A 24215-nucleotide genomic window follows, 5' to 3' on the forward strand; every position below is an offset into this window, starting at 1 on the left:
AGATCAATATGTCTTATTTGTGAACAGTGCTGGTAGGCATGAGTTGCAGGGTAGTGATGGAGAGCACTTTACAAGAAGGAAAATGTGGAGAAGGCCTGGGAGATCCATCTCTATGTGGAATAAGTTCCTATGATGCCTCAGGTAATGACTGTGCAAAGTTCCCGAGATATATTGAGGGCCTGTCTGTAACTAATATGTAATTTTAAACTATGGGACAAGCGTGTTTCTAGTGCTTACAAGTATTAATTTATTTATTCCTCATAAAAAGTAGTCACTATTCTGTTTTTTAGATGAAGAAATAGCAGCACCGAGAGGTCAAGCAGTTTGCCCGGTCACATGGCTAAGGAGTTAGTGGAGCTGGAATTGAACGCAAGGAGTTAGCTGCAAGTGTCCATGCTCTCAATCATTAAGTGATTCTGATTAGTCATATTTCACTTAATGGGTTTCATTTTAAGTCATAAAGTATTCATCAAAACAGTCTGTTAGATGCTAAGGCATTCTTAAGTTTAGCTTGAGGCTAATGTCAGACCCCCTCCTTCCCATGAAACGTCTGGTTGTTCACTGTTCTGTAAGGGACTATATTCACACTGTACATCATGCTTTATGTCTCAGTGCTGACTGGGAAACTTTCATGGTACGTGGATAATTAATAGAAAAAAGAAACAAAAATCATAGAGTTTAGCTACTTGTTAAACTCTGGTTTGAAAAGTTTGTTTGCTTAAGGATGTGGAATCTGATGGTGACTTTGATTTTAGTAGGTTTCCTTGTTTTAAAAACAAAGTTATTTTAGAATTTTATCCCACAAAAATAGGTCTGAAAATTTTAACTTTTCATCATCTTTCTTCCAGAGAATAATAAAATTTCCCTCACATGTTGGAGTTTACAGAGAATTATATTTGTCATAATATAAATTATTTAACCTTCTCAACTCTCCTGTGTGACTACTCTGATTTCTTTTGAGGTAAGAGGAGATTTAATTTAGTATATCTCAGGAAGAATAATGGCTTGTTCAAAGCTAGTTCTAATTTCAGAACCTGGGCTTATAAGCAAGAGACAGCAAGCTCCCACAGACTCAAATATACTAAGACATGGACAGATGGGACCTGAACCTACCAGGATAGTATTCTGAGCTCTTTATGAGATACTAATGAATTGTCATCACTTCCCTATTAGATCTGCTTTATCCTAGTATCATTTTCTTTTGAAATAATTACTGTTGAGAAGTATTCTCAAGTATTTTACTGTATTGCTTGCTAAATATATAGACTTTAAAAAAATATCTAGCAGACTTCTTTAGAGAGTAAATGAAATAAATGAGTGAAGTGATTCTGAAAGTCTTAAGAAAAGTGTTCAGTAATGAAGTTACAGAAGTCCTAGATTCTAGGATCAGAAGGGGGTCTTAGTGGTCATTCAGTCCAGCTTATCCTTGGGTGTTAGTTTTGTTTCTAAAATATCTCTGACAAACACTCACCCAGCCAATACAAGTTGTTCAGAAAATTGGGAAGGAGTGGAAGAAACAAGAAAATGTATCACATTGACAGATTTTGCCAGTTTCTTTCAGACACCTTTAGGTCTGATCTGTCCTGCTTCGGAACCCTGCCTAGCCAAGCTGCCATCGCCTCCCCCAACCCTTGACATCTTCTCTCCCCACACACCCTGGACATATCACAGTCTTGGTTGGTTTTATATTGAATATTATTATCACCTCCAGGAGTTGGTGATGGACAGGGAAGCCTGGCACGCTGCAGGCCATGGGGTCGCAAAGAGTCAGTCAGATGCGACTAAGTAACTGAACTGGACTGACTGATCATCACCTCTTCATGTAGCTGTCTTTCTCTGGACTGTGGTGACCACCTTGGGGAAAGATAGGCTGCGTCTTATTCCATTTTTGTGTTCAGGAATGGGTGTGGTGCCTGGCTCATCATAGGTACTGAATTAATGCTGCTTGAATAAATGAAAAGCATGCAGAGGAAGCACAGGTACCATCTGAAGCCCGCTTTGTGTGTTCCTGAGCCTTGGCTGCCTTAGGTCTGGAGGCAGGAGGGTTGGTGCGAGCATTCAGCCTACTAGGATACATTGAGTTCCTTGTACTATCATGTAAAGCTCTTTCTAGAAGAGATTTGAAACTCAAGAATTGGTCAGGTTTATCCTGCATGAAAGCTCAAATCACATTTTTTTTTTTAATTGTGTGGTAAAAAAGAGCCACATAATATAATATTTACCATTTTAACCACTTTAAAGTACACAGTTGGGTGACATTTGTACATTCATGATGTAGTGCAAATATCACCACTATTTTGTTCCAGAGCATTTTCATCACTCCAAAAAGAAGCTCTGTGCCACTTAGCAGTCAGTCCCAGCCCTGGCAATGACTTCCTATCTCTATGGATTCACCTGCTCTGAACATTTCAAATAAATGGAATCATACAACATATGGCCTTTTGTGCTGACTTTTTTCACTTTGCATGTTTTCAGGGTTCATTTGTGTTGTAGTGTATGTCAGAACTTTATTCTTTTTATTGGTGAATAAGATTTTGTTGTATGGATATACCATATTTTGTTTATTTCATATCATGTTTTTATGGAGAGATTTGTCACTGAGTCAGATTTCTTATTTCTGGTCAAATATCATGAATGGTAGAGAATCTTAATTATTTCTTCAAGATCCTGGTTATTTTGGAATATTTAAATTTATAATCTAAGCCTGAATATTTTGTAATGCAAGCACCCCATCCTTTTCCCATTTTGGCTCTATTTACTGCTTAGTGGTGGTATTTTCAAAGGATGAGTCAAAGACAGAATGGTAGACTATAGTAGTTTTGCTGAAAATGAGAAGTAGAAGACTAGTGGCTGTTGACTTAATAGGTGCATTTTGATCGTCACTGAATTATGACCCAGAGCTTAAGCTGTCTGATTCTGATATTTTTTTTAGAACCTTCCAGACTTTGGTCAGGATTAAAACTTTCTTCATAGATATATTATGGAAGAATTGCTTTTACCTTCTTTATTTGCATGGGAAACTAGGTCTTTGTAATACTGTCAGTGCTCTAGCTGTGCCTCCTATGTTTTTAAAATACTCAGTAAAATTCAGAGATTATAAGCTTTTTAAAAAGTCATTTTATGTATAAAAATGAGACTATGCATAAATAGTTAAGACAATATTTCTAGATATTAAGGTAAAACCTCATATTTCCTAATGTCAAATATGGGAAACAATTTTAATTATTCACTTGGAAAAGAATGTCCTTTTCTCTGTTGCTCTGTAACTCACTGATTCCCAGTGAGTGACTTATCAGGGTTTCAGTTGGTTGACTGTATGTATGATATTGACATTATTATTGAATCTTCATTATTGGGAAATGAATGTGTTTAAGTTATGATTTGAAAGTCAAATGGTTTGTGTTAGAATTTGCACTTGTTTCATTTTGAGGTAAAATTTATTCCTCGTCCCTGCTGTGACACTCAATTCTGATTTACCTGTAAATAAATGTCAAGAGGATCATTCTTGATCTAAATAAGGAATGTTGTTCAGGTTTCTTACAACTTAGTCTTCTGCTTCTTTCTTTTACTTTTTATTTTCCTTTTTCCTTCAGGTTATTAATAAGTGCTGAAATGATATCTAAGAGTATAGCATAACTATAATGAATTTGATACCAGGTACAGCTCTTTACTGTAGCTTGTCCCTTTCCAGTTAGAGCAAATGTAAAAAACTACTTTTAATGGTGCCTGAAGAAAATAGGAAATTCAACCCCTTTAATATTGGCTTTAGGAAGATGTGATCCCATCTTAGGCACTTATCAACTACAGCATGCCAAATTCTGTATGCATATTTTGGCAACCTTCCCTCTGCTTTCTGTGATCATAGATCTTACCCTGAAAACTCATTGCAAGGCTTAGGGAAAACTTAACTCTGAGAAGGGAAACAGTACTGAACTCTAGTTTAAACACTTTAAACTGCATTTGCTCTATTGTACATTAGCCTGTTTTGACATAGTTCATTGCCTGAATTAAAAGCATTTAAAATTCTGTGCCTCTAAGAGACAGTAGAACATATGATCAAAAAATAATGCTTTTTCAGGAAAAATACTCCCAAGGCATAGATAACATGTTTCTCACCTTTGACGTCTGAGTTATTTGTTCCCCCTTTCTCAAGGATGGGTCATGTAATGTTGAAGCTAAAGTTCCTCTAAAACATTTCCATTTAAAATTATAACCTGGCTGGATGAAACCAGAATCCCTTAGGGGGCTGGTACTATGACTTTCAGGAGTTCTTTTGTTAGAGCTTTCAAAGGAAACCAGATTTTACAAAATTCCCAAGATTTTCCTACTGTGACCAGAATTTAGTTTCCTTAGAGAATGCTTTGGTCTAATCCATATATCAACTGGGAGGCCCTGGAGCTCAAGGAATGATTGGCTCATACCTCTGTCTGCTAATTCTGATTGTAGAAACCCAGGGGAGGGTATATTTCTGCAGATTTCCAGAGCCTTAGCATTCTCGTGGCCCTCTCCACTTCCTGGGTATACAACTTTACTCATGGCATGTCTGAGATACACTTGATTCACTTGGATTTGAAAGGCAACCAACACCATCTTGACTGCCATAGTGCATTCGTTCATGAGAATGGTGAGCATTATTAAAGCTTTTGTAGAGGAGATAGAAGGAGATGGTATTCATAAAAATACTTGTTGACCCATCTCTCTGGATTTCACTGACCTCTCAGCTTGTACTGGCCTTCTGTTGTCTTGCTCACAACTTAATCCTCTTCCTTTCTTCTCTATCTTTCTCTCTTTTCCAGAAGCAAAATAATTCCTGCCTTTTACTTCTTTAGAGCAATTCCCCATCACCCCCTCTGCCCTATGGCCAACACCCAAGATTAAGAATGAAGTGGGAATCAAAAGACATAGATTGGCTGGGTGGATGAGAAACATGTTCATGTATGCACTTCCACCTACCACATTACTTAACCCTCCAAGTTGTATATAATTATTTTATATTCTTAGGTTAATCATGGTTCCATTATGGCTTGCAACTATAATTACCTTCTATTTTTGTCTGGCTATTGATTATGAAGACTGATAAACATCTTTTACTATTGTGAAAAAAAATAATGAGATGGGAAGGTAGGGAGAAGGAAAGAGACAGACATTCCATTCTGTTCTTATGAATAGACTATGAATATTTTTAAGAATAAAACAAGTTCATTCTATTCTTAGCACTGCCACTTTCTAGCCGTATGTCTTTGGCTAGAAATTATCTAGCCAAAATTTTCTCTAAGCACAAGTTTCTTTCTTCATTTTTAAAATGGGAATAACTCTATAGTTATGCAAAGTAACTCTTGATAAGAGTAGCAAATCTTAACCCAGTAGATGAACCGATGAATCTGCTTATTGTCTTTGAGAGATGATACCAGAGCCTCTCACTACTATTCCTATTAACACGGCAACCAAGTATAGCGATTTTGAACATCTGTATCTTAGTAATTACTCCTCTCTAGATTTCTCTTTTGTGTTAGAAAGGAAACACTGTATGCCCATTCAGAATTCCTTAGTAGCTTCAGGTTAATGTACTAGTCCAGGGGAATCCAAATGCCATCCTTTAACATTTAGAGCATCAAATTAAATTTAATCACTACTTGCACACTGAGTGGTACATTTGCTAACTTTAAGAGGGTGTGTAAACAGCAATCTTTATTGAGGTTCATAACTGCAGTTTGCAGATGGAAATGATTGATCCAGTACTCACATCATGTCGACATTGGGTTCTTGGTGTGCCTACCTTTTAAGTTGGCTTCTACTGGTCACCCCATGATTCTCTATTGTACAGGTCTGTTTATCATAGTAAGTTTATGATAAACTTACTTAAGGTCTGTTTATCACAAGTAAGCTATCCTGACATCCTGTTATTATAGACATATACATGTCAAAGGAGTGGCTTACTAAACAGGTAGCAAAAACAATTTTAAGCCCATTGTAAAAAGCAGACATTGAAAGGAAATAAATGAACACAGTACATATTACAGGAAGCTTTGGTTGTATATTAGTGTTAGGTACAATAATGAAGTGTTTGGAATCAATCTGTTTATTAAGTATGACCAGGAATATGAAAAAATAAAAGCAAACATTTTTTTCATGTTAATCACTTTGTCAGTATTGAGTTCCTTCAGTTTTTCTAGAAGTTTAATTTCTAACTGTTCTAATACACTTCACTTGCCTGAATCAAAAATCACTTAAAATTCTATGCCTCTAAAAGATAGTAGAACTTTTGGTCAGATTTTTGTCTTTGTTATCTATCCCTGAGAAGGAAAACATGCTCCAGGGTTTTCTTCATGTTTCATGTATTTGTATTCGCATAACTGTAAAAAATAATAAGTAAAATCATTCTGTTTTCTTGGCAGGCATTCACTGTTTGCCTAGTGTGAGTCCCCTCTGTGGCTCAAGTGGTGATCTGCCCTGTCCTATACACACAACAGAGGAGGATAATCAGGGTGTTTATTCTCACAAAGCCTAGGCATGGCCTCGAAATTCTGTCCAGCACACGTTCCAGGCAGCCCCTGCCATTTGTTTTGGGAGCATGAGTTGGAATCTGTTTGCTTTTCTTGACTGTGTTTTAAAGTTCAAATAGAACTTGGTAGTGAAATTAATGTTCTCCTTATCGATGCATCGCCCCTCCCCACCCCCATCACTTTCTGGCCGGGAAAATGCGACTATCTGACTCTGTAACCATTACTTGCGTCACATTTCATGAATAGCTGTTATTGGTGCTTCCTTTTACTCATCTTTCAGAAACCATGTTGCCTGCTTACTAGATATCTAGTCCTATGCTAGCGCCAACGATGCAGAAATGAGTGTGACTTAGTTTCTGCCCTTGAAGAGCACCCTGAGGGTTTCACAGTGTAAGGCGGGGAGTCAGTGCCTTGCAGAGTAGAAACTGGAGCGTGGTCTGTGGGCATGGCCCCCCGGCTCTGTCTGTGGGGCAGGGAGGATTTCACTGGAGGCTGCATTTTGAGCTGGGTGCACTTGTTGGTCCAGGGGCTGGCTGGAGGGTGCTGCAGGAGAGAATCCTGAAAGACTGTGGTGTGTTAGTGACAGAGACAGTTCCATTTTCAGATGGCAGATGCTTAGTGCTCAAGGACAATGGGAAAGTGGACTATCCGTGTTCCCAGACTTGCTGTCAGCCCCATCCATACCTCAGGACACACCGACATCTGGAACCTCCCCTTTCTCAGCCTCTTTTTCCTATAGTGACTAAGCAGTGGGCTACTCTGGGAGGCAGGGCCTGGGTCCCTGGAATCCCCTTGCAACTCTCCCAACTAAGACTCCTTTAGAGGGTCATGACCTGTAGCTTCAGAAATATTCCTCCGTTTATACGAGCTCTTGTCTCTCAACCCCCAGTGCAAATTTAGTTCCGAGTATTTTTCCAGGGCATTCAAAATATAGACAGAGAAGCAGGCTTATTTCTGCATTATATTTCAGACTTTCATTTGCGGGCCTTTCTTCCCTATTTTGTGGTTTTATTAGATTATTTTCACAGGCTCCTGGGGAATCCTGAGTCCTGTCCTTGTTGAGGGGAGGAGGACTTAGTTTCAGAATTGACTGGCTGTGTCCCTCTCATCATGTTAAGTGTCTCAAGACAAAACCATTGAGAAGGAGCATGATATCATTTGTCATAGAGGTGAAGTCAAAAGAACTCAAAACCTTAATGCCAGTGAGGCTAAGGTGAATGGTCAATTGACTTCTTAGGTAGGGTGGAAACGGTAGGAGTCAAAATTCCTTGAATTTAACATTTAACTGATTGATGTTCTAGAAATTCAGAGAAATGTAAAAATAAAATCATAAGGAGAATTTTTTAAAGTTCCGGATCTACCCCTCCAAGAATATTTTAAGGGAATCTTTTTATACCAATTCCCAGATGGCAAAAGACAAGCAATGGTAAATAAGATGTCAGCTGTAGGGGCTCCTCAGATTGGAACAGCCTTTAAAACACGGCAGAGTGACTAACTACTGCTCCCCACTTCCAGCAACTGGTTGCATATTTCAAGTGCATCTGGGTCAGATTTGAGTTCCTAAAAGTCCCATTGCCCAAATGTAAGGGAAATTTGAGTTCAGCTGTGGTTACCCTGGTGTCCTGAAGTAGGTTCATGTCTCACTGTCCGGCTGTGTAAATTATGAGTGCTATGGGCATCAGATTTAGGATGTTTTCAGTTACTGCCAACACCGTTGCTAAGTGGTTGTCTGCTTACTTCTGAAGAGGGCATAGATAGGGCTATACACACACCAGGGTGGGAGTTTATGGGTCTTGTTTATAGACACAGTGCTGGAGTGCTTCTCTTATCTGTCTTCGTGTAAACTGATTGTTAGATCATTCATTTCAGACCAATATTTGGTCTGATTTTAGAGAACAGAAGTCCCTTTGGTAATGTTTTGGATGACTTCACTGTTTCATGGGTCCATTGGGGCTCTTACAAGAATCAGAAATGTTGAAATGGAACTTCACTGACACGTTAGCAAAATTAGACAACTGTTAGACTTTTGTATCAGTTTTTTCACTTGCTTTGCTTTTGTTTGTTTTAACAAACCCCAAGAGGAGGGGATCTAACTAATAAGAAATTTTTGAAATCACTGTGGTAGAAATAATCTTGCATCTCTGCCATGAATCCTGGAAAATTCAAAACAGTTTTCATATGGCATCTTTCCATCAAGAGAGTGGTGTTCTTTTCTGTAAGAAAGTACATAATTCATTTAGATAAAGTGATTTGCAGGGTTTGCTGCAATGTATAGTTTTTGCTTTTCACAGATAATCTGTAGAGAACTGAGTCTTCACCCAGACAAGGTCCAAAGAAAACGCTTCCTGTTGTTTTCTGGTGATAACGTGGCAAGGACACGCTTCCTAAATGGGAGACAGGGAGGCTTTATGCTCCTGAGAGTTGGCCTTGACTTTGGTCAAAACTGTGTTCAGATTCCCCAGAAGAGTACTCAAAGAAGATTTACTTTGAATTTCTTTGTAAAATAGAACTACATTAATTACATCTAATAGTTTGTTGAAGTGCACAGATAGCCTCATAAGACCTAATATCAACAGATGTCATGGAGCAGATTAGACCAAATGGTTTTCCTGTATTTTCAGCAGTGTATGAGGAACAGCGTCTACATCTGAGATGTGACAGATAAGATTTACTTGTATTTTCTCATGACATGAGACATTATATTGTCTCATGACAATATTCATGAGACTGAATATTCAGCACTGTTTGAGACAAACGACATTAGTGCTGAAACTCTTGGACAGGGCTTTTTGGACTGCTGTGTGATCAAGTATGGTTTTAAGAAGTCACTGAAATTCCAGAAGGTACATGTGAAAATTTTTTAGTTCTGCATGTGTACTAAGTCGCTTCAGTCGTGTCTGACTCTGTGTGACCCTCTGGACTATAGCCCTCCAGGCTCCTCTGTCCATGGGATTCTCCAGGCAAGAATACTGGAGTGGGTTGCCATGACCTTCTCCAGGGGATCTTCCTGACCCAGGGATTGAACCCGTGTCTCTTATGTCTCCTGCATTGGCAGGCGAGTTCTTTACCGCTAGCACCACCTGGGAAGCCTCTTTTAGTTCTGAGTTGTCATCTATTATGTTCTTTCCCTGAGGGGATAATATTTTAAAAGTAGAGGTGTGATTTCTAGTTTAATTAGAGGGAATGATTTTGTTTCTGTTTCTGTGATTAGAATTTTCGTGCTCTTCTATAGTATATTCTTTGACATGGGTTAATGGTTACTTAACTTGGAGTTCATGGGTCCTGCAATGGATGTATTTCCCTGACACGGTCAGAAAGTTTTGTGTATCTGTGGGGTATTTTGGTGCGTGTGTGTGGTGGAGGGTGGGGGTTTCATAACTTGCATTAAGCTCTCAAGTGCTCTATAACTCCCAGAGGTTAAGAAAGAGGCCACTAATACAGAGGTTTGTCACTGTTGCCTCATTTGAGATGCAACCCCTGTAAGCTTACCTCCATTTGCCTTCACCACCACATGGCCTCTGGGTTCAGTTTGTTATTCCTTACACACACACACGCACACATGTGAAACCTGTGGACTAAGAGATGACCCTTATTTTTATGTGTGAATTTGATGTAGGGTTGAGAGTCAACTCTCTAAACTTTTGTTTGGATGTCCAAGTTGGAAATTATTGGATATACTCTTTGTATCACTTCTCCATGGGCTGTTTCTTTGCTGCAGCCTGTCTCATCTCTGATCTTCCCACTGTAATCCCTGGACAGTTTACCCAGGGGGGAAAAAAGCTTTAGCACAATGTTCTTATCTTTGGAACTATAGTCTATCCTGATCTATAGTTGATTCTAAAGAGGATTTTCTTTTTCTCATTCTTTTTCTTCTTCTCCTTCTTTCCCCTTTTTTTCAGCCTGAGAGAAATTAGGCACCTTAGCCAGGAATTCTTTAAGAGCTAGCTATTCTCGGTATGTTCTCCCCACATTTCTGGGAGCTTTTTTACCTTCATTCTTTGTTGGTTGTTTTTGGTTGTCCTCTATCTTCCCTTCAGTATGATTTATTCAAGTGGAGGAAGGTTGCTGAGGGGTTAGGTGAGCAGGTGCTTGGGTGGGGGGGCTCTCTGTTGCTGCCAACTGATCTTTTTAAAAAGTATTGAGTATTTTTCTTTTAATTTCCCAATTGTAGTGTCAATTCTTCTTTGCCAAATGGTTTTTGGGGCTTTGCCTGGGCCCCATGTGCCAGAGTCGGAGATTCATCTTGGCCAGACACTGCCACATATTGAAGAGGGAGCCGATTCCAGGAAAGCTCAGAGAGCCATGGCTCCTAGAAATCTCTCCTTGATGGTGTGAGCCAGGCCTCGACACTTTGGACCATCTGGAAAATTTTGGACTTGATCACCAGTATCTGTCTCGTACATATTTTTCTTTTCATTTCCTAAGGTTTTTTTTTTTTTCCCCCTAAATTCTTGTTCATTGGAGATATATATTTATTACTGTTTTATCTGTGAGCTCCAAGAAGAATTGTCTGCCTGAGGACTGCAACTATTCTTTGTGCTCAACAAACAGTTTTGTAATGAATAAATCTGGAAACTTTCACACATTAGTAGTGACAGAGTGTTTCTTTGCGATTGTCAGGTACTCTTAGGCAAGTAATGGTTTCATCTCTCCTTTCCCCACTCTCCATAGTGTGTGCTTTCTGTCGTGGGGGCCTCTCTCTTCAGTTAGTGTAGCAATATGAATCTTTGCCCCTGCTCTGTTTCTGCCGCCTCTCCTGTTTATGGGGGGTGATCAGTCTGACTGTTTCTAGACGTGGACACATCTCCAAAATTCTGTGAAGTTGATTCTGTACAATCAGAAAACATGTTATTTTGCCGTAGCTGTACCTGACATCACTGTTCATTAGTACTCTGCTTTTAATACTGTGCTTATGCCAATACTAAACCAATCCTAGCAGTGTTGCTGAAATAGCTCATGATGGAGTCTTGCTCCTGTGTTTTTTCACTTTTCTGTAAATTAGTTGGCTAAATACCTTTGAGTCTATTCAGATTAAAAAAAAAACTTTTTAGGTAACATAAATTGATGAATTTATTGTGATAAGTTAGTCATTAAAAATTATGTACTCTGTATTAAGCACAGTATTAAATGTAAGACATATCTTTGCCTACTGGGTATTTGCAGTCTGTTTTGAAAATCAAGACACATATTCTCAGTAGTAAATGAACCAGATGGCAATATATACCATAATGCAAATTATTCATAGAATAAGATACTTTTGTGGCCTTGAAAAGTAGAGAAGTTAACATCCAGTTGGCATTTACCGAGTGCCTACCCTGTGCTAAGGTATGGAGGTTGATAGTTTAGTGTCTGCTATCAGTGACCTGAGGATACACTATAATAAGTGACGCTGCTGTCCTAGGCGGTTCTGCAATGAGAGGCAGAGATACGGTGAGATCACAGTGGTCCAGTAGCCACTGGGACGACATCGAGTGAAGTAATCCAGCTTTGAGAGCTCTATGCCTAATGACGGTACAGATTCAGATCATAGATCTAGCCCATTTAATCCTCATGAGGATTGTGGCTGAGATGTAAAATTATTTCCAGTGTATCTCTCAGTCTCTCTTTCAAGTTAAAGTTCATTTTTGTTTTTTGCCTAATCAGTTTAGGGTGCTTTTTGGTGAGTTTAACTTGTTTGTGTGTGTGTGTGTACTCACTCCAGTATCCTTGCCTGGAGAACCCCATGGACAGAGGAGCCTGGTGGGCTACAGTCCAAGGGGTTACCAACAGACACAGCTAAAGTGACCTAACACACATGCACGCACTCATGCTAAATCGTTTTAGCTGTGTCTGACTCTTTGAGATCCTATGAACTGTAGCCCACCAGGCTTCTCTGTCCATGGGATTCTCCAGGCAAGAATACTGGAGTCAGTTGCCTTGCCCTCCTCTAGGGGATCTTCCTGACCCAGGGATGCATCTCTTACATCTCGTGCATTGGCAGGCGGGTTCTTTACCGCTAGCACCACCTCAGTTTGTTTAAATACAAGTAATTCTTGGGTCTTGCCTTGCCCCTCTGGACAGAAAGCCAGTGGAGACATACTTATATGAAAGTGTCTGTTCAGTATTTATTTATCCATCCTTTTGCTTTTCCATGTTCGTGTTGACTGACCTTGGCTGATGTGCTCTGGGAGGGTGTTGTTGAACCCTCTGTGTCCAGATCTCCTCACAGGTGCTTTTGGGTGATGCTAATAATGACAGTGTAACCCTACGGTAGTCCTTGATCTGCTATCAGAACTGGCCACAGGTTTCCTATCCAGGCTCATGGTTTTCTTCTCTGTTTTTTCTTTTTGGGGATTGGAACTGTATACAGTCCATTTTAATTCTGTGTGTTCTCTGTGCCTCATTTCTTTGGAAAACCCCTTCAGGCTAATAGCTGGGATGATGAAAGCACTGGCAGCTCCGTTTGGCAGCCCCTCTCCTCTAGCTTTCGGCGCTTTTCTTTGGCAGAACTCGCTTGACTTTATAGAGAGAGATTGGAGCTTACCTGGAAGAGAACAAAGTCATTTCTTTGACGATTCAGAGGAATGACCTGCCCCCAGGTGATTCTATTCTCCACTTTTAAATTCAGTCATTTGATTTGAAGGATAAGGCAGCCCTGAGGGAAGGTAACTTTTAATTTGCCTTTGCCAACTCTGAAAAAAAAAAAAAGTGTTGTGTTTACTTGTATTCTGCTTTTACTGGGAGGTGATTCATGTTTTGGTTGAGATTAGTATGGATTGAACCACATGATATAGCTGTTTTTTGTAGTTGAAAAAGGTCAAATATTGGCAGAATCATCTAGTTCAACCTAATATCTTATCTATAGAATCTGAACTAGCTTATAGCCTGTTTCTGTTCATGGTGAGCTGTGAAACAGTATGCCATGTGCTGTGCTGAGTGGTTTTAATGGAAAGCTAGTGCTAAGACTTCTCTTTCTGTTTCTTCCCAGGTCACTCTGCACCTGAATCCCATCTCCTCAGTCCACATTCACCACAAGCCTGTCGTGTTCCTGCTCAATTCCCCACAGCCCCTGGTTTGGCATCTGAAGACAGAGAGACTGGCAGTTGGGGTCTCCAGACTTTTCTTGGTAAGTGCTTCAAACCATCCCAACGTGATCCTTGAGCATAAGGATATAATGACCCTAAATTTTTCAAGGCTTTTAAAAAGGCTTATTTCACTGAAATGTTAATAATAGCAGAGTCCACAGTGTATTAAAGTTGGATTTTGCTCTTAGTGGTATTTGGGTGGCATTGATAAGCATTCACAGAAAACAAATAACACTCACATGTCCTCTTCTATGCATGAAGAGTCTGGTCTTGCTTGTATGTTTGAGCAGGATCTATAGTCATACTCTGTGTGGCCTGAGCTTTGGTCTCAGTCACCCCCTTCTTCCTCCCCATAGTACCAGGAGATTGTAAATATTGTAAGTAGCCATTAGATGTGTGGTCTCTGACCGCAAAATAAATACATACAGACCCATTTATTCATATATAACATGGGCCTAACTACAGGAAACTGATAGTGCTTTTGAGTATGAAGGGAGCCAGTTTAGTATAAGTGCTTGTAGGATCTGTTTGTTGAGAAAGTGACACAGTGAGCTCCAAAATGAAAACATTTGTATTTTATAAAATAGCTGGAACCCAGCTCTTGTGGAAGGATCCAAATATTACCTACTATTTGTAAATCATGTCCTTTTGAGTTTGCCAGAAACATCCAAGCTCGCTAGTTGTGGAGAAATTGACGGGTTGTTTGGATAGAATTTTTGGGCTATGATATCATGTCTGATGATGAGCAACACTGCACGGTGATAACTCACATTGTCTATCGCTGGGGATACATGCTAATGTCCTCAACTGTGGAGCCTCGGACTCCCAAACCTCTTCTTGCCTACGAGCGATCAAAACGAGAAGAGTCCACAGTTAATTGTGTTCATCTTGCACAATGAATACATTTTGCCTAATTAATGATTCTTAATTCAGATCTGTAGTTTCTTATCACTTGTATTTGAAGTGTACTTTTAAAAACTCAGAGGTACCCACTGAATAAAATAAGACTCCATAGACAATACAATTAAAAAGTAGATAATTAAATGAGTAAAAAGGGAGGAAGGGAAAGCTTTTTATAGAAGAATACCAATGAATAGCTATAGAAGGAATGATGGAATTAGAAAATCATCAATTTGTAACTGTTGTAGTAAAAGTTGATTTGGCAAGAGTCATCAGTAGATGCTGAATCTAGTGGTGGTGGAGGGTATTTGAGGAACAGTATATTTACATAGTCTTAAATTAGTTATTATTCTAGCCAAAATCCATATAACCTGAGTCTCAGTTCAGTTCAGTTGCTCAGTCGTGTCCGACTCTTTGCGACCCCATGAATCGCAGCATGCCAGGCCTCCCTGTCCATCACCAACTCCCAGAGTTTACTCAAACTCATGTCCATCGAGTCGGTGACACCATCCAGCCATCTCATCCTCTGTCGTCCCCTTCTCCTCCTGCCCCCAATCCCTCCAAGCATCAGGGTCTTTTCCAATGAGTCAACTCTTCGCATGAGGTGGCCAAAGTACTGGAGTTTCAGCTTCAGCATCAGTCCTTCCAGTGAACACCCAGGACTAATCTCCTTCAGAATGGACTGGTTGGATCTTCTTGCAGTCCAAGGGACTCTCAAGAGTCTTCTCCAACACCACAGTTCAAAAGCATCAATTCGGCGCTCAGCTTTCTTCACAGTCCAACTCTCACATCCATACATGACCACTGGAAAAACCATAGCCTTGACTAGACTCATGAGCAAATACTGAATAAAACTAAATTGGGTGACATTCTATAGAATAACTGGCCTGTACTCTGCAAAAATGTTAGTCTTCGAAGAAAGGTTGAAGAGCCATTCCAGATTGAAGGAGGCTAAAGACATCTGTGGTCCCTGGGTAGGGAGTGGCACTGTCACTGTGAGGAACATTATGGTGACAATAGGAGGAATTGAAATTGAGCCTATAAATTAAAGTATCAATGTTATATTTCATGAATTTAATAGTAGTACTTTTCTTATTCAAGAGAATATCCTTCTTAGTAAACATAATACACTTAAACATTAAGAGTCAAAAGGCCAAATAGTTCAGAGAAAAATTAATATATAGATAGAATATAAAGCAAATATGGCAAGATATTGAAAACTGACAAATCTAGTTAAAGAGTATACATGAGTTCTTTGTACTGTATTTGCAACTTTGTAAGTGTGAATTATTTTCAAAATAAAACATTTTAAACCCCAAAGTACATTTACAAGATAGGAGTTACTAGTAAGTAAAATTATAGCCTTTTCTGAGAATTTAAACTCTAATTACTTCTAAATTTAAAAGGCCAGAAGTCAGAATTAGTTGTTATTGGGCTTCCCAGGTGGCTCAGTGGTAAAGAATCTGCCTGCCAGTGCAAGAGACACAAGAGACGTAGGTTCAATCCCTGGGTTGGAAAGATCCCCTGGAGGAGGAAATGGCAACCCCCTCCAGTATTCTTGCCTGAATTCCTTAGACAGAGAAGTCCATGGTGTCGCAAAGAGTCAGACACAAATGAGCACACACACATGCACACACACCTTATTGTTACCAGCACGTTTATTTAGCACTTAGTATGTTCCAGATATTGCATAAATGCTTTAATGTTTTCTCTTATTTAATTCTCACAATAACCCCATGATGTTGGGGATATTTCCAGATGCATTTCCAGATGAGGAACTAAGATTTAGAGAGGTTAAGTAGTGTCCCAAATCACTTGGCTAGTTACTGGCAGAGTTGAGATTCAAATCCAGAAAGGACTTAACTCTACAAGCACTTATACTAAATTGGCTCCCTTCATACTCAAAAGCACTGTCAGTCTCCTATAGTTAAAGGCATTTCTGATAGTAATATTAACGGTCATTACTATAAAATCCTATACTCATTTTGCCTTTATTGTGCAGAGTTGTGCTGTCCAATTCTGTAGGTTCTAGTTGTGTATATCTATTTAAATGAAGTAAAGTCAGAAATACAATTCCTTAAGCACCCTAACCATTTCAGGAGCTCAATTTCAGGAGCTACTACATTGGGCAGGTTATGAGCAAAGACTTTTGCTTACACTGGTTTGAATACAAGCAGTAACAAGGGAAAAGTATTTAATTTCTCTAAGCTTGACTTTCTTCAGTTGTAATATGGGAGTGATAATAGTCACTACATCATGAGGTGGTTCTCTTGATTAAATGCAAAATTTAATTAATTTGGTTAAATGTAAAATGTTTAGTGTGGGACATGGCATGGATAATTTCATAAACATTACTACCATTTTTGTTGCTATTTATTATTAGTCATTAGTAAAGACCACTTGGGAAGGATGTTGAATTTACATTTCTAATTATAAAATGTCTAGCTTGGCCAGGGATGCCTGGCGTGCTGCAGTCCTTGGGGTCGCAAAGAGTAGAAACGGCTGAGTGGCTGAACAATGACAACAACTAACTTGGTCAGCCCCAGACTGAAAGGAGTTCCCGTTTCTTTGGGCTGTAGGTCCAGATGAAAAGTGGGGGTCACATATATTGTAGTTGCACCCATCGCTTTTTGGATTCTTTCTTCAAACTGCCTCTCTGTGACTTTTAAGGGAAAGTATCTTACTCCTAGTTATTATTTATTTGCTTTAATTTTGTTTAACATGTTCTTCGCCATCAGCTCCTGACACACTAACAGTGAACCGCAGGAGATGATTTTAGTAAACAATTGAACATCAGCCCTATCTGGAGTTTATCCCATATAAGGAGATTGTAGATCAAGTGATGAAACTCAAATTACCAACACATGGGAGGCAACATTGGGAAAAGTCAAGGATTCAAATTCTGGGGCACCTGAACTCTGCCTTGCTGTCCAGCAGGCTTTCTTTGGGGAAAATGGTTTTCTCTATCTGTGCATTTCCTCATGACCTGGAAGAGATGGTGGGGCATCTGTTGTTCATTCCGGTTCTTAGATCATTAGACAACGAGGGGTACAAGCTCTCTCACAGGCTGGACAACTCTCCCTTACAGAGATGGTGCTGAAGGGAAGGAGGCAAGGCGAGCTCTTCCCTTGTTCTCTGTAACTTGAAATGAATGACTTGACAGCCACTGGGGCAGAGGGATCTGGATAGATAACCGCAGGTGTGTTTCCTTTATTCATTCATTGTAGTTATAGGTAAGGGAGAAGATAACTAAATTATTTTACATAAAGTGTTTCATCCAAACACTTCAGAAGGTCCCTGGAATCTTTGGAAAATGAGGCTTAGCCATCTCCTTCAGTGTCTTTTCCCAGGTTACCTGGAGAGCTCAAGGGAGCTGAGGACAGAGGCTTGGTCCCATGATTCTCAGTCTAAGATGTGCATGTCCTTTGCTGATGGATTTGTATTATTGTCCTAAAGCTGTCTTTACTTTAGAGTTATAATACTTTAAAAGTTTTGTGTGTGTGTGTGTGTTTTGTTTGCATTATGTGACTTGCAAGATCTTAGTTCCCTGATCAGGGATGGTGGCACCCTCAGCAGTGAAAGCACGGAGTCCTAATCACTGGAATGCTAGAGAATTCCCAACAGTTATTATTTTTAAGTAGGATTGTGCTGTGCTTAGCTGCTCAGTCGTGTCTGACTGTCTGCGACCCCATGGACTATAGCTCGCCAGGCTCCTCTGTTCATGAGGATTCTCCAGGCAAGAATACTGGAGTGGGTTGCCATGCCCTCCTCCAGGGTATCTTCCCAACCCAGGAATCAAACCCAGGTCTCCCACATTGCACGTGGATTCTTTCTATCTGAGCCACCAGGGAAGTCCAAGAATACTGGAGTGGGTAGCTTATCCCTTCTCCAGGGGATCTTCCTGACACAGGAATTCAACTGGGGTCTCCTGCATTGCAGGCAGATTCTTTTCCAGCTGAGCTATGGGGGAAGCCCAGGGTTGTGAGAGAAGTTCAAGTAATGATATTTACTCATCTATGATCAGGGTGACCTTTTAAGTTGTCAAGTTTGCATTATTATAACTGCCCAATTTACAAAAGGAAACCTTTCATAATTAGTTAGCAGGATCTTATGTTACACAGACTGTCTCAGCCACCTACGAGGGTGACTGAAAACATTATATTTTAATGCCATCTTAAGAAGGTATCTGTTATCTGTTTTCTACTATCAAATCTTTTCAGTCCTTCTCTTGATTCCACTGTGCAGACAAGAGGGAGTGTGTCAGGTAGGGAGAAAGTGGGATTGAGTTTCCTCTGCAAGTGCAGTTCTTTTATCTGGTTGTTCTGGTTACCTCGGAAATGGGAGTAGATGAGAGGGATTATTTCAGGCTGAGTGTCAAGTAGTAGATCTTTGAGTATGTCCCACACACACACACACATGATCGAGTTGTCACAGCCTTATAGGTTTTCTTTTGCAAGGTGTAGGGATATCCCAGAGAAAATTGGGTTGGTTAGAGTTATCCTTCAGTGCAACCAGAAATAAAAATAATCCTACCCTCTCGATCTGTCACATTGAAACTACAAGTAGAAACTCTCTTAGAAGGATCATCTAAGCTTATATTTATTTATGCAATTATTTCTGCATCAAAGACAAAATAGTGCAATAAATGTCTGAACTTTTAACCTTAGTTTGCTAAAAATGATTGAGCAGAGCTACAATACCAGATTATCTTTAAAAACATGCTACAATTTGAATAGGCATTTCTCCAAAGAAAAAACACAAATGGCCAATAAACATGTGAAAAGATGTTCAATATCATTAGTCATTAGTAAAATGCAAATTTAAAACCACAGGGAGAATCCACTTCACACTAGAATGGCTTTAATAAAAATGGGAGATAGTAACAAGTGGTGTTGAGGATTTAGGGGAACTGGAATTCTCAAACATTGTTGGTGGGACAGTAAAATAGTGCTTTGGAAGACAGTTGGGCAAAATGTATGTGCATGGAAAAACTTGTCCACAATTGTTCATAGCAGCATAAGTCATAATAATAAAAATGTGAAAACAACCCAAATGTCCATCAGCTGGTGATGGGTTAAAAAGTGGTATACCTATACCCTGAGATATTATTTGACCAAAGGAATGAAATACTGATACATATGACAATATGGATGAACCTTGAAAACATAAATAAAAGAAGTCAGACACAAAAATCTACAATGCATGATTCCATTTATATGAAATGTCCAAAACAGGCAAATCCATAGAGAGGGAAAGACAATCAGTAGTTGCCAGAGGCTAGTGGGAGAAGAGGATGGGAAATGGCTACTAATGGTATGGAGTTTCTTCGGGGTGAAAAATGTTCTGAAATTAGATAATGGTGATTATTACCACAGTTGTGAATATACTTAAATCACTGACTTGTACAGTTTGAAAGGAGGAATATTATGATATCTCAATAAAGTGAATTATAAGGGTAAATTGTATAATTTTGTTTATGTAATTTATATAATAGAATTATAATAAGGTTGAATTATATCTTAATAAAGCTGTTAGAAAAAAAAACTTGCTGCAGAATTCTTTTCAAAATGATGTTGGAAAATCAGTGAACCCAACTTTAAAATCATTTTACTTTATTCTGTGAGTTTTATTTAAAAAGAGAAACAAAAAACCTTGCTTTATTTGTATTACAAACCTGAGCATTCTCTCCTGCAAGGTCTGTAGATTTAGAACTCTAGAACAAGCAGACGTTCTTGAATGCCTGGTTTCTAGTAACATGAAATGTCTAATCCAGGGGTCTTTGCAGCCTTTATTTTGCTTTGTTTTTTATTTTATTTTGGCTGCGCTGGGTCTTCATTGCTGCACAGTCTTTCTCTAGTTGTGGCAAGTCAGGGCTCCTCTTTGTTGGGGTGCTTGAGAGAGATGAGCAGCAACTTCTTCCAACCTCATTCACTCTTGGGATTACAGTGCTGTGATTTATTTTTTCCAGCCATTTATCAGTAAAATCAGGAAAGAAATGCCTGTAAGTATGTATGTTTGAACGAAGGTGGTGAGTCAAAGGGGCCCCTTTAAAGGTAGAGTTTCCAGTATTTGGGGCATACTTAACACCAAAATATTATTCATTGTTTGTCTGAAATTCAGATTTAACTCGGTGTCCTGATTTTATCTGTCGGTTCTATCCAGAGGTAACTCAGATTTTTGTTTCTAGTTCACACTCTGGCCTGGGAGTCAGGAGGCCCAAGTGCTAATCTTTGGTTCCATCACTAACTAGTTATACATCAAGCACTACACAAAATCACTTAACTACCCAGGTGTCAGTTTCCTCATCTCTAAAATTAGGAGGTGGTACTAGTCAATCTCTGAAGTTCCTCCCAGTTTTCAAACTGTCCAAGAATGATAGTACAAGGGCTACATATTAATATTACATCCCAGTTTAACTGGAAACAGAAAATGGTAATCTGAACATTGCCTCTTCAGCAAATCCAAGTAAATATCAGGGCAGGGCAATTGAAATAAATGAGAGAAACCAAATTCTATGCTCTTTGGATTAAAAACAAATAAAGATTTAACCCTAATGAAAAATGTAAATTAATACCAGGGCCATGCTTAATATTTAAAACCTAGTTTTGTGTTTCTGACGGGGGTTGGGGATTGGGTGAAGAGGCTGAGGTTGCCAAAATCGGTTTATCCCTGTCACTTAAACTTGGCGGGGGGGATGAGGTCCAAATATGTTGGGACTCTGCCACCAAACCACAGGCAGTTCTCTGGTCTGCGCGGCAGTTTGGATGACTGACAAGGCTGAGTGAAAAACAAGTGCTATTTGTTTTCCTGTGCCCAGTATTTAACTGGAAATCAGAAGGCGAAATTTCCAATCAGTTGTTAAATAGCCCCAGATGTGTGCTTAGCGTTGCTCTAGGAAGGGACATGCAGAGCCTATAGCATAGCGCATGTCCAGAAATTCCTCTTCTGAATCCGAGTGATGTGTAACTGAGCCCTGAGCATCCAAAAATACCCTCTGAATAGCTCAGACATTCAAGTTTGCTTGTGGAGGAGGGAACTTTTTAAAAATTTCTATATTCTCTACTATGTTGCAGTAAAAAAAACCTGGACATGATTTCTTTTTTTCTTTTTGAATTTCCTCCTTTCTCTTGTTTGGCAGTTCTCCCCACCTTTAGAAAAACATGGCGTTAGCATACTTGGTGTGACGGTTTCTGTAGCTACCTGTTCATTCATCCAACACCCAGTTTTCAGTGTCTGCAGGTCATTGGGAACTGTGCTAAGTGTGGAGGCTCCAGAGTGAAATGGGGTGGATTGCCTGCCCTCAAGTAAGATGGGAAAGATGGTTATGAGACTGGGAAGTACCGTTGTCTGAAAACTGGAGAATATGCGAATCCTCTTATTTCCAGTGCAGTTAAGGCAGCTCCCTCTGTGAGGCTGACCCAGGAGCAGTGTGTGGTTGAGGGCTTAGGGGTGCCGACCTGAGCACCAGACGTGCTCAACCGGAAGTGTCACCCCTATATACTAGGGGTCCAGATATGCCATTTTGGATTTTCCAGTGAGGTCTTTCCCCAAATAAATTTTCTCTTAAAGGCAGATTAAATAGCTAAATGTTTCAAGATTGGTTCTTCCTTTTTCTTTTTTAAAAATATCTCTTGTGGAATGACTCACTGTGTCCTGTGGGATATTCCAAGTGGTTGTGTACCAGGCACTTTTGTTCCAGGGGCTGCTTATCTCCTGGTTTTGTGGCTTGTCCATAAGAGCCTTAATTATAAGGGGCTTGGTCCTTTCATGAACCGGAGTCGGTCAACTACCATATTTCCTAGGAACGAGTTTCTGGCCCTTTTGTGGCGAGAGAGCTCTTCCTAAATGTCACGGAGGTAATTAAGAACATTGGAAAGAGTCCAGTTTCAGCTAGTAATCTTGGTCCAGAAAGAGTTCTTGAAAGACTTCCTAGGATTTACCCTAACTCGTTGTATGAAAACTGGTGAATGCTGCCAGTGAGTGGCCCCTTGGCCTTCTGAGGTTTGCCTGGGTGTATTCTTCCTGATCAAGACATCCTGTCCTGAAGGGTTCACGCAAACATAGACTTTTCCTGCCTCTGCTGGACGTGCTGTGCCATATCTGCGTGGGAGAGGGTTGGTGTTTCTTTGTGTAGAATCCCATGGTGTCCTTTAAGGCTTTACTGTTTCAGGCTGATCTGGTAATGTGAGGAATTTGCCCTTCCCAAGCATTGGGCAATTGTATCAAATGTTACATCTCCAGTGCCCTTGGTGAATGTGGTAGACAGCCTCCAGAGAGCTGTTTGGTAGAAAAAGCAAATATTTTGTTAAGGGAGATTGAAGAATATTTTTTTCATGTCATGAGATGGGGGAACTCTGTCTCCTGGGAAGTACTAGTGAGGCTGACTTGAAAGCTCATTGGTGTTGCATTGGTCCTCTCATGAACTGCAGACATTGAGGTCCTTGGTAAGCGTTTCCCACAGGGAGCTGATATTCACTGTTTCTCAAAAGGACCACAGGACACCCTGACTCCTTCTTAGGCAGAGTCGTTGGAGTTGTTTGAGGCAGCCAAACATAGGATAAATGGTTTTCCCCAAGACCTAATTGCAAGAGGTTGTCCTGACTGTGTCTGACTGTACATAACAACAATATCCTCAGAGGCTGTGTGAAGCTTCTGAGAATGTGCTTCCGGTGCTCTACCCGTGGCTGGAAGTTAGCTATAGTGGCTGCCACCTTAAAAGTAGCAAAGCCTTCTAAAAGGGATTGAAACCCATTTTTTTTTAAAGTCTTTATTGAATTTGTTACAAAATTATTTGGTTTTTTTGGCCCAGAAGCATGTGGGATCTTAGCTCCTCAACCAGGGACAGAACCCGCACCCCCTACATTGGAAGGGGAAGTCTTAACTGCTAGACCACCAGGGAAGTCCCCCCTACCGATGTTTTGAGCCCTTCTTTCTGTGATATTTTCCCCTTTGTTTGGAGCCTTCGCCATTGTCCCTCAGTCATAGCGTAAGGAACGTGACTCTCCTGAGGGACATCATTCAGGTAACAATTTAAAAACTGCTTCTTGACCGCTTTTCCAGCAACATTAAGTCCGTGGGGTTCCTCTGCTTGTTCTCTCTCGGTCAGCCCCACCAGGATGCCCGGCTTTAGTATCTGCCTCTGTCCTTAGCCCTCTGGGGATCATTTCTTCATTGACATTAAATGTGTTCAGTTCAGCCTTACCAGCTTTGGCCTAGGAGATCACCTTAGTCTTCTCCAGAGACTGTGAACCTTACACTGGAAAACTATGCAGCCTGCCTTTGGTTGGAAGCTAAGCTGAAGGAAGTTCAAGAGGGCTCCAGCCAGTGGTTGGATTGAAGGCCCCGCTCCATCCTGGCACCCAAGGACATGTCCCTTTAGAACCCCTTTCCCCAAAGTGTTCTTAGGTCTGTGGTTTCTGGGTCAGAATATGCAGCTCCATTCTCTTGGAGCTTGCATCAGCCCTTCACAGAAGCTGTATCAGTCAGGAGTTATCCAGAAAGGAAACCAGTAGGAGGTATATACGGGGAGAGATTTATTGCAAGAAATTGGCTTGTACCACTGTGGGTACAGGCAAAGCAAGTCAGACATCCATAGGGCTGGCAGTCGGGTAGGGTGGCTGGAACTCTCCGGCAGGAGTGGAGCTGCTGTCCACAGATGGAATTCCTTCTTCATTAGGGAAGCCTCAGTGCCGCTGTTAAGGCCTTTCAACCGATGGAATCAGACCCGCACAGATTAGCTAAGAGTCCC

General features: G+C 40.2%; 1 protein-coding gene across 2 annotated transcripts in view; it reads left to right on the forward strand.

Moving 5' to 3' along the window:
* The window catches only part of TGFBR3 (transforming growth factor beta receptor 3), a 192427-nt gene that overhangs the window by 104217 nt on the left and 63995 nt on the right, over nt 1-24215 (forward strand). For both annotated transcript variants that reach the window (XM_043460676.1, XM_043460675.1), the window contains exon 4: nt 13471-13608. In XM_043460676.1, the coding sequence (XP_043316611.1) occupies nt 13471-13608 (138 nt within the window). The remainder of the gene's footprint in view (nt 1-13470; nt 13609-24215) is intronic.

This window comes from Cervus canadensis, chromosome 2, assembly GCF_019320065.1.
Source record: "Cervus canadensis isolate Bull #8, Minnesota chromosome 2, ASM1932006v1, whole genome shotgun sequence".
Lineage (NCBI taxonomy): Eukaryota > Metazoa > Chordata > Mammalia > Artiodactyla > Cervidae > Cervus > Cervus canadensis.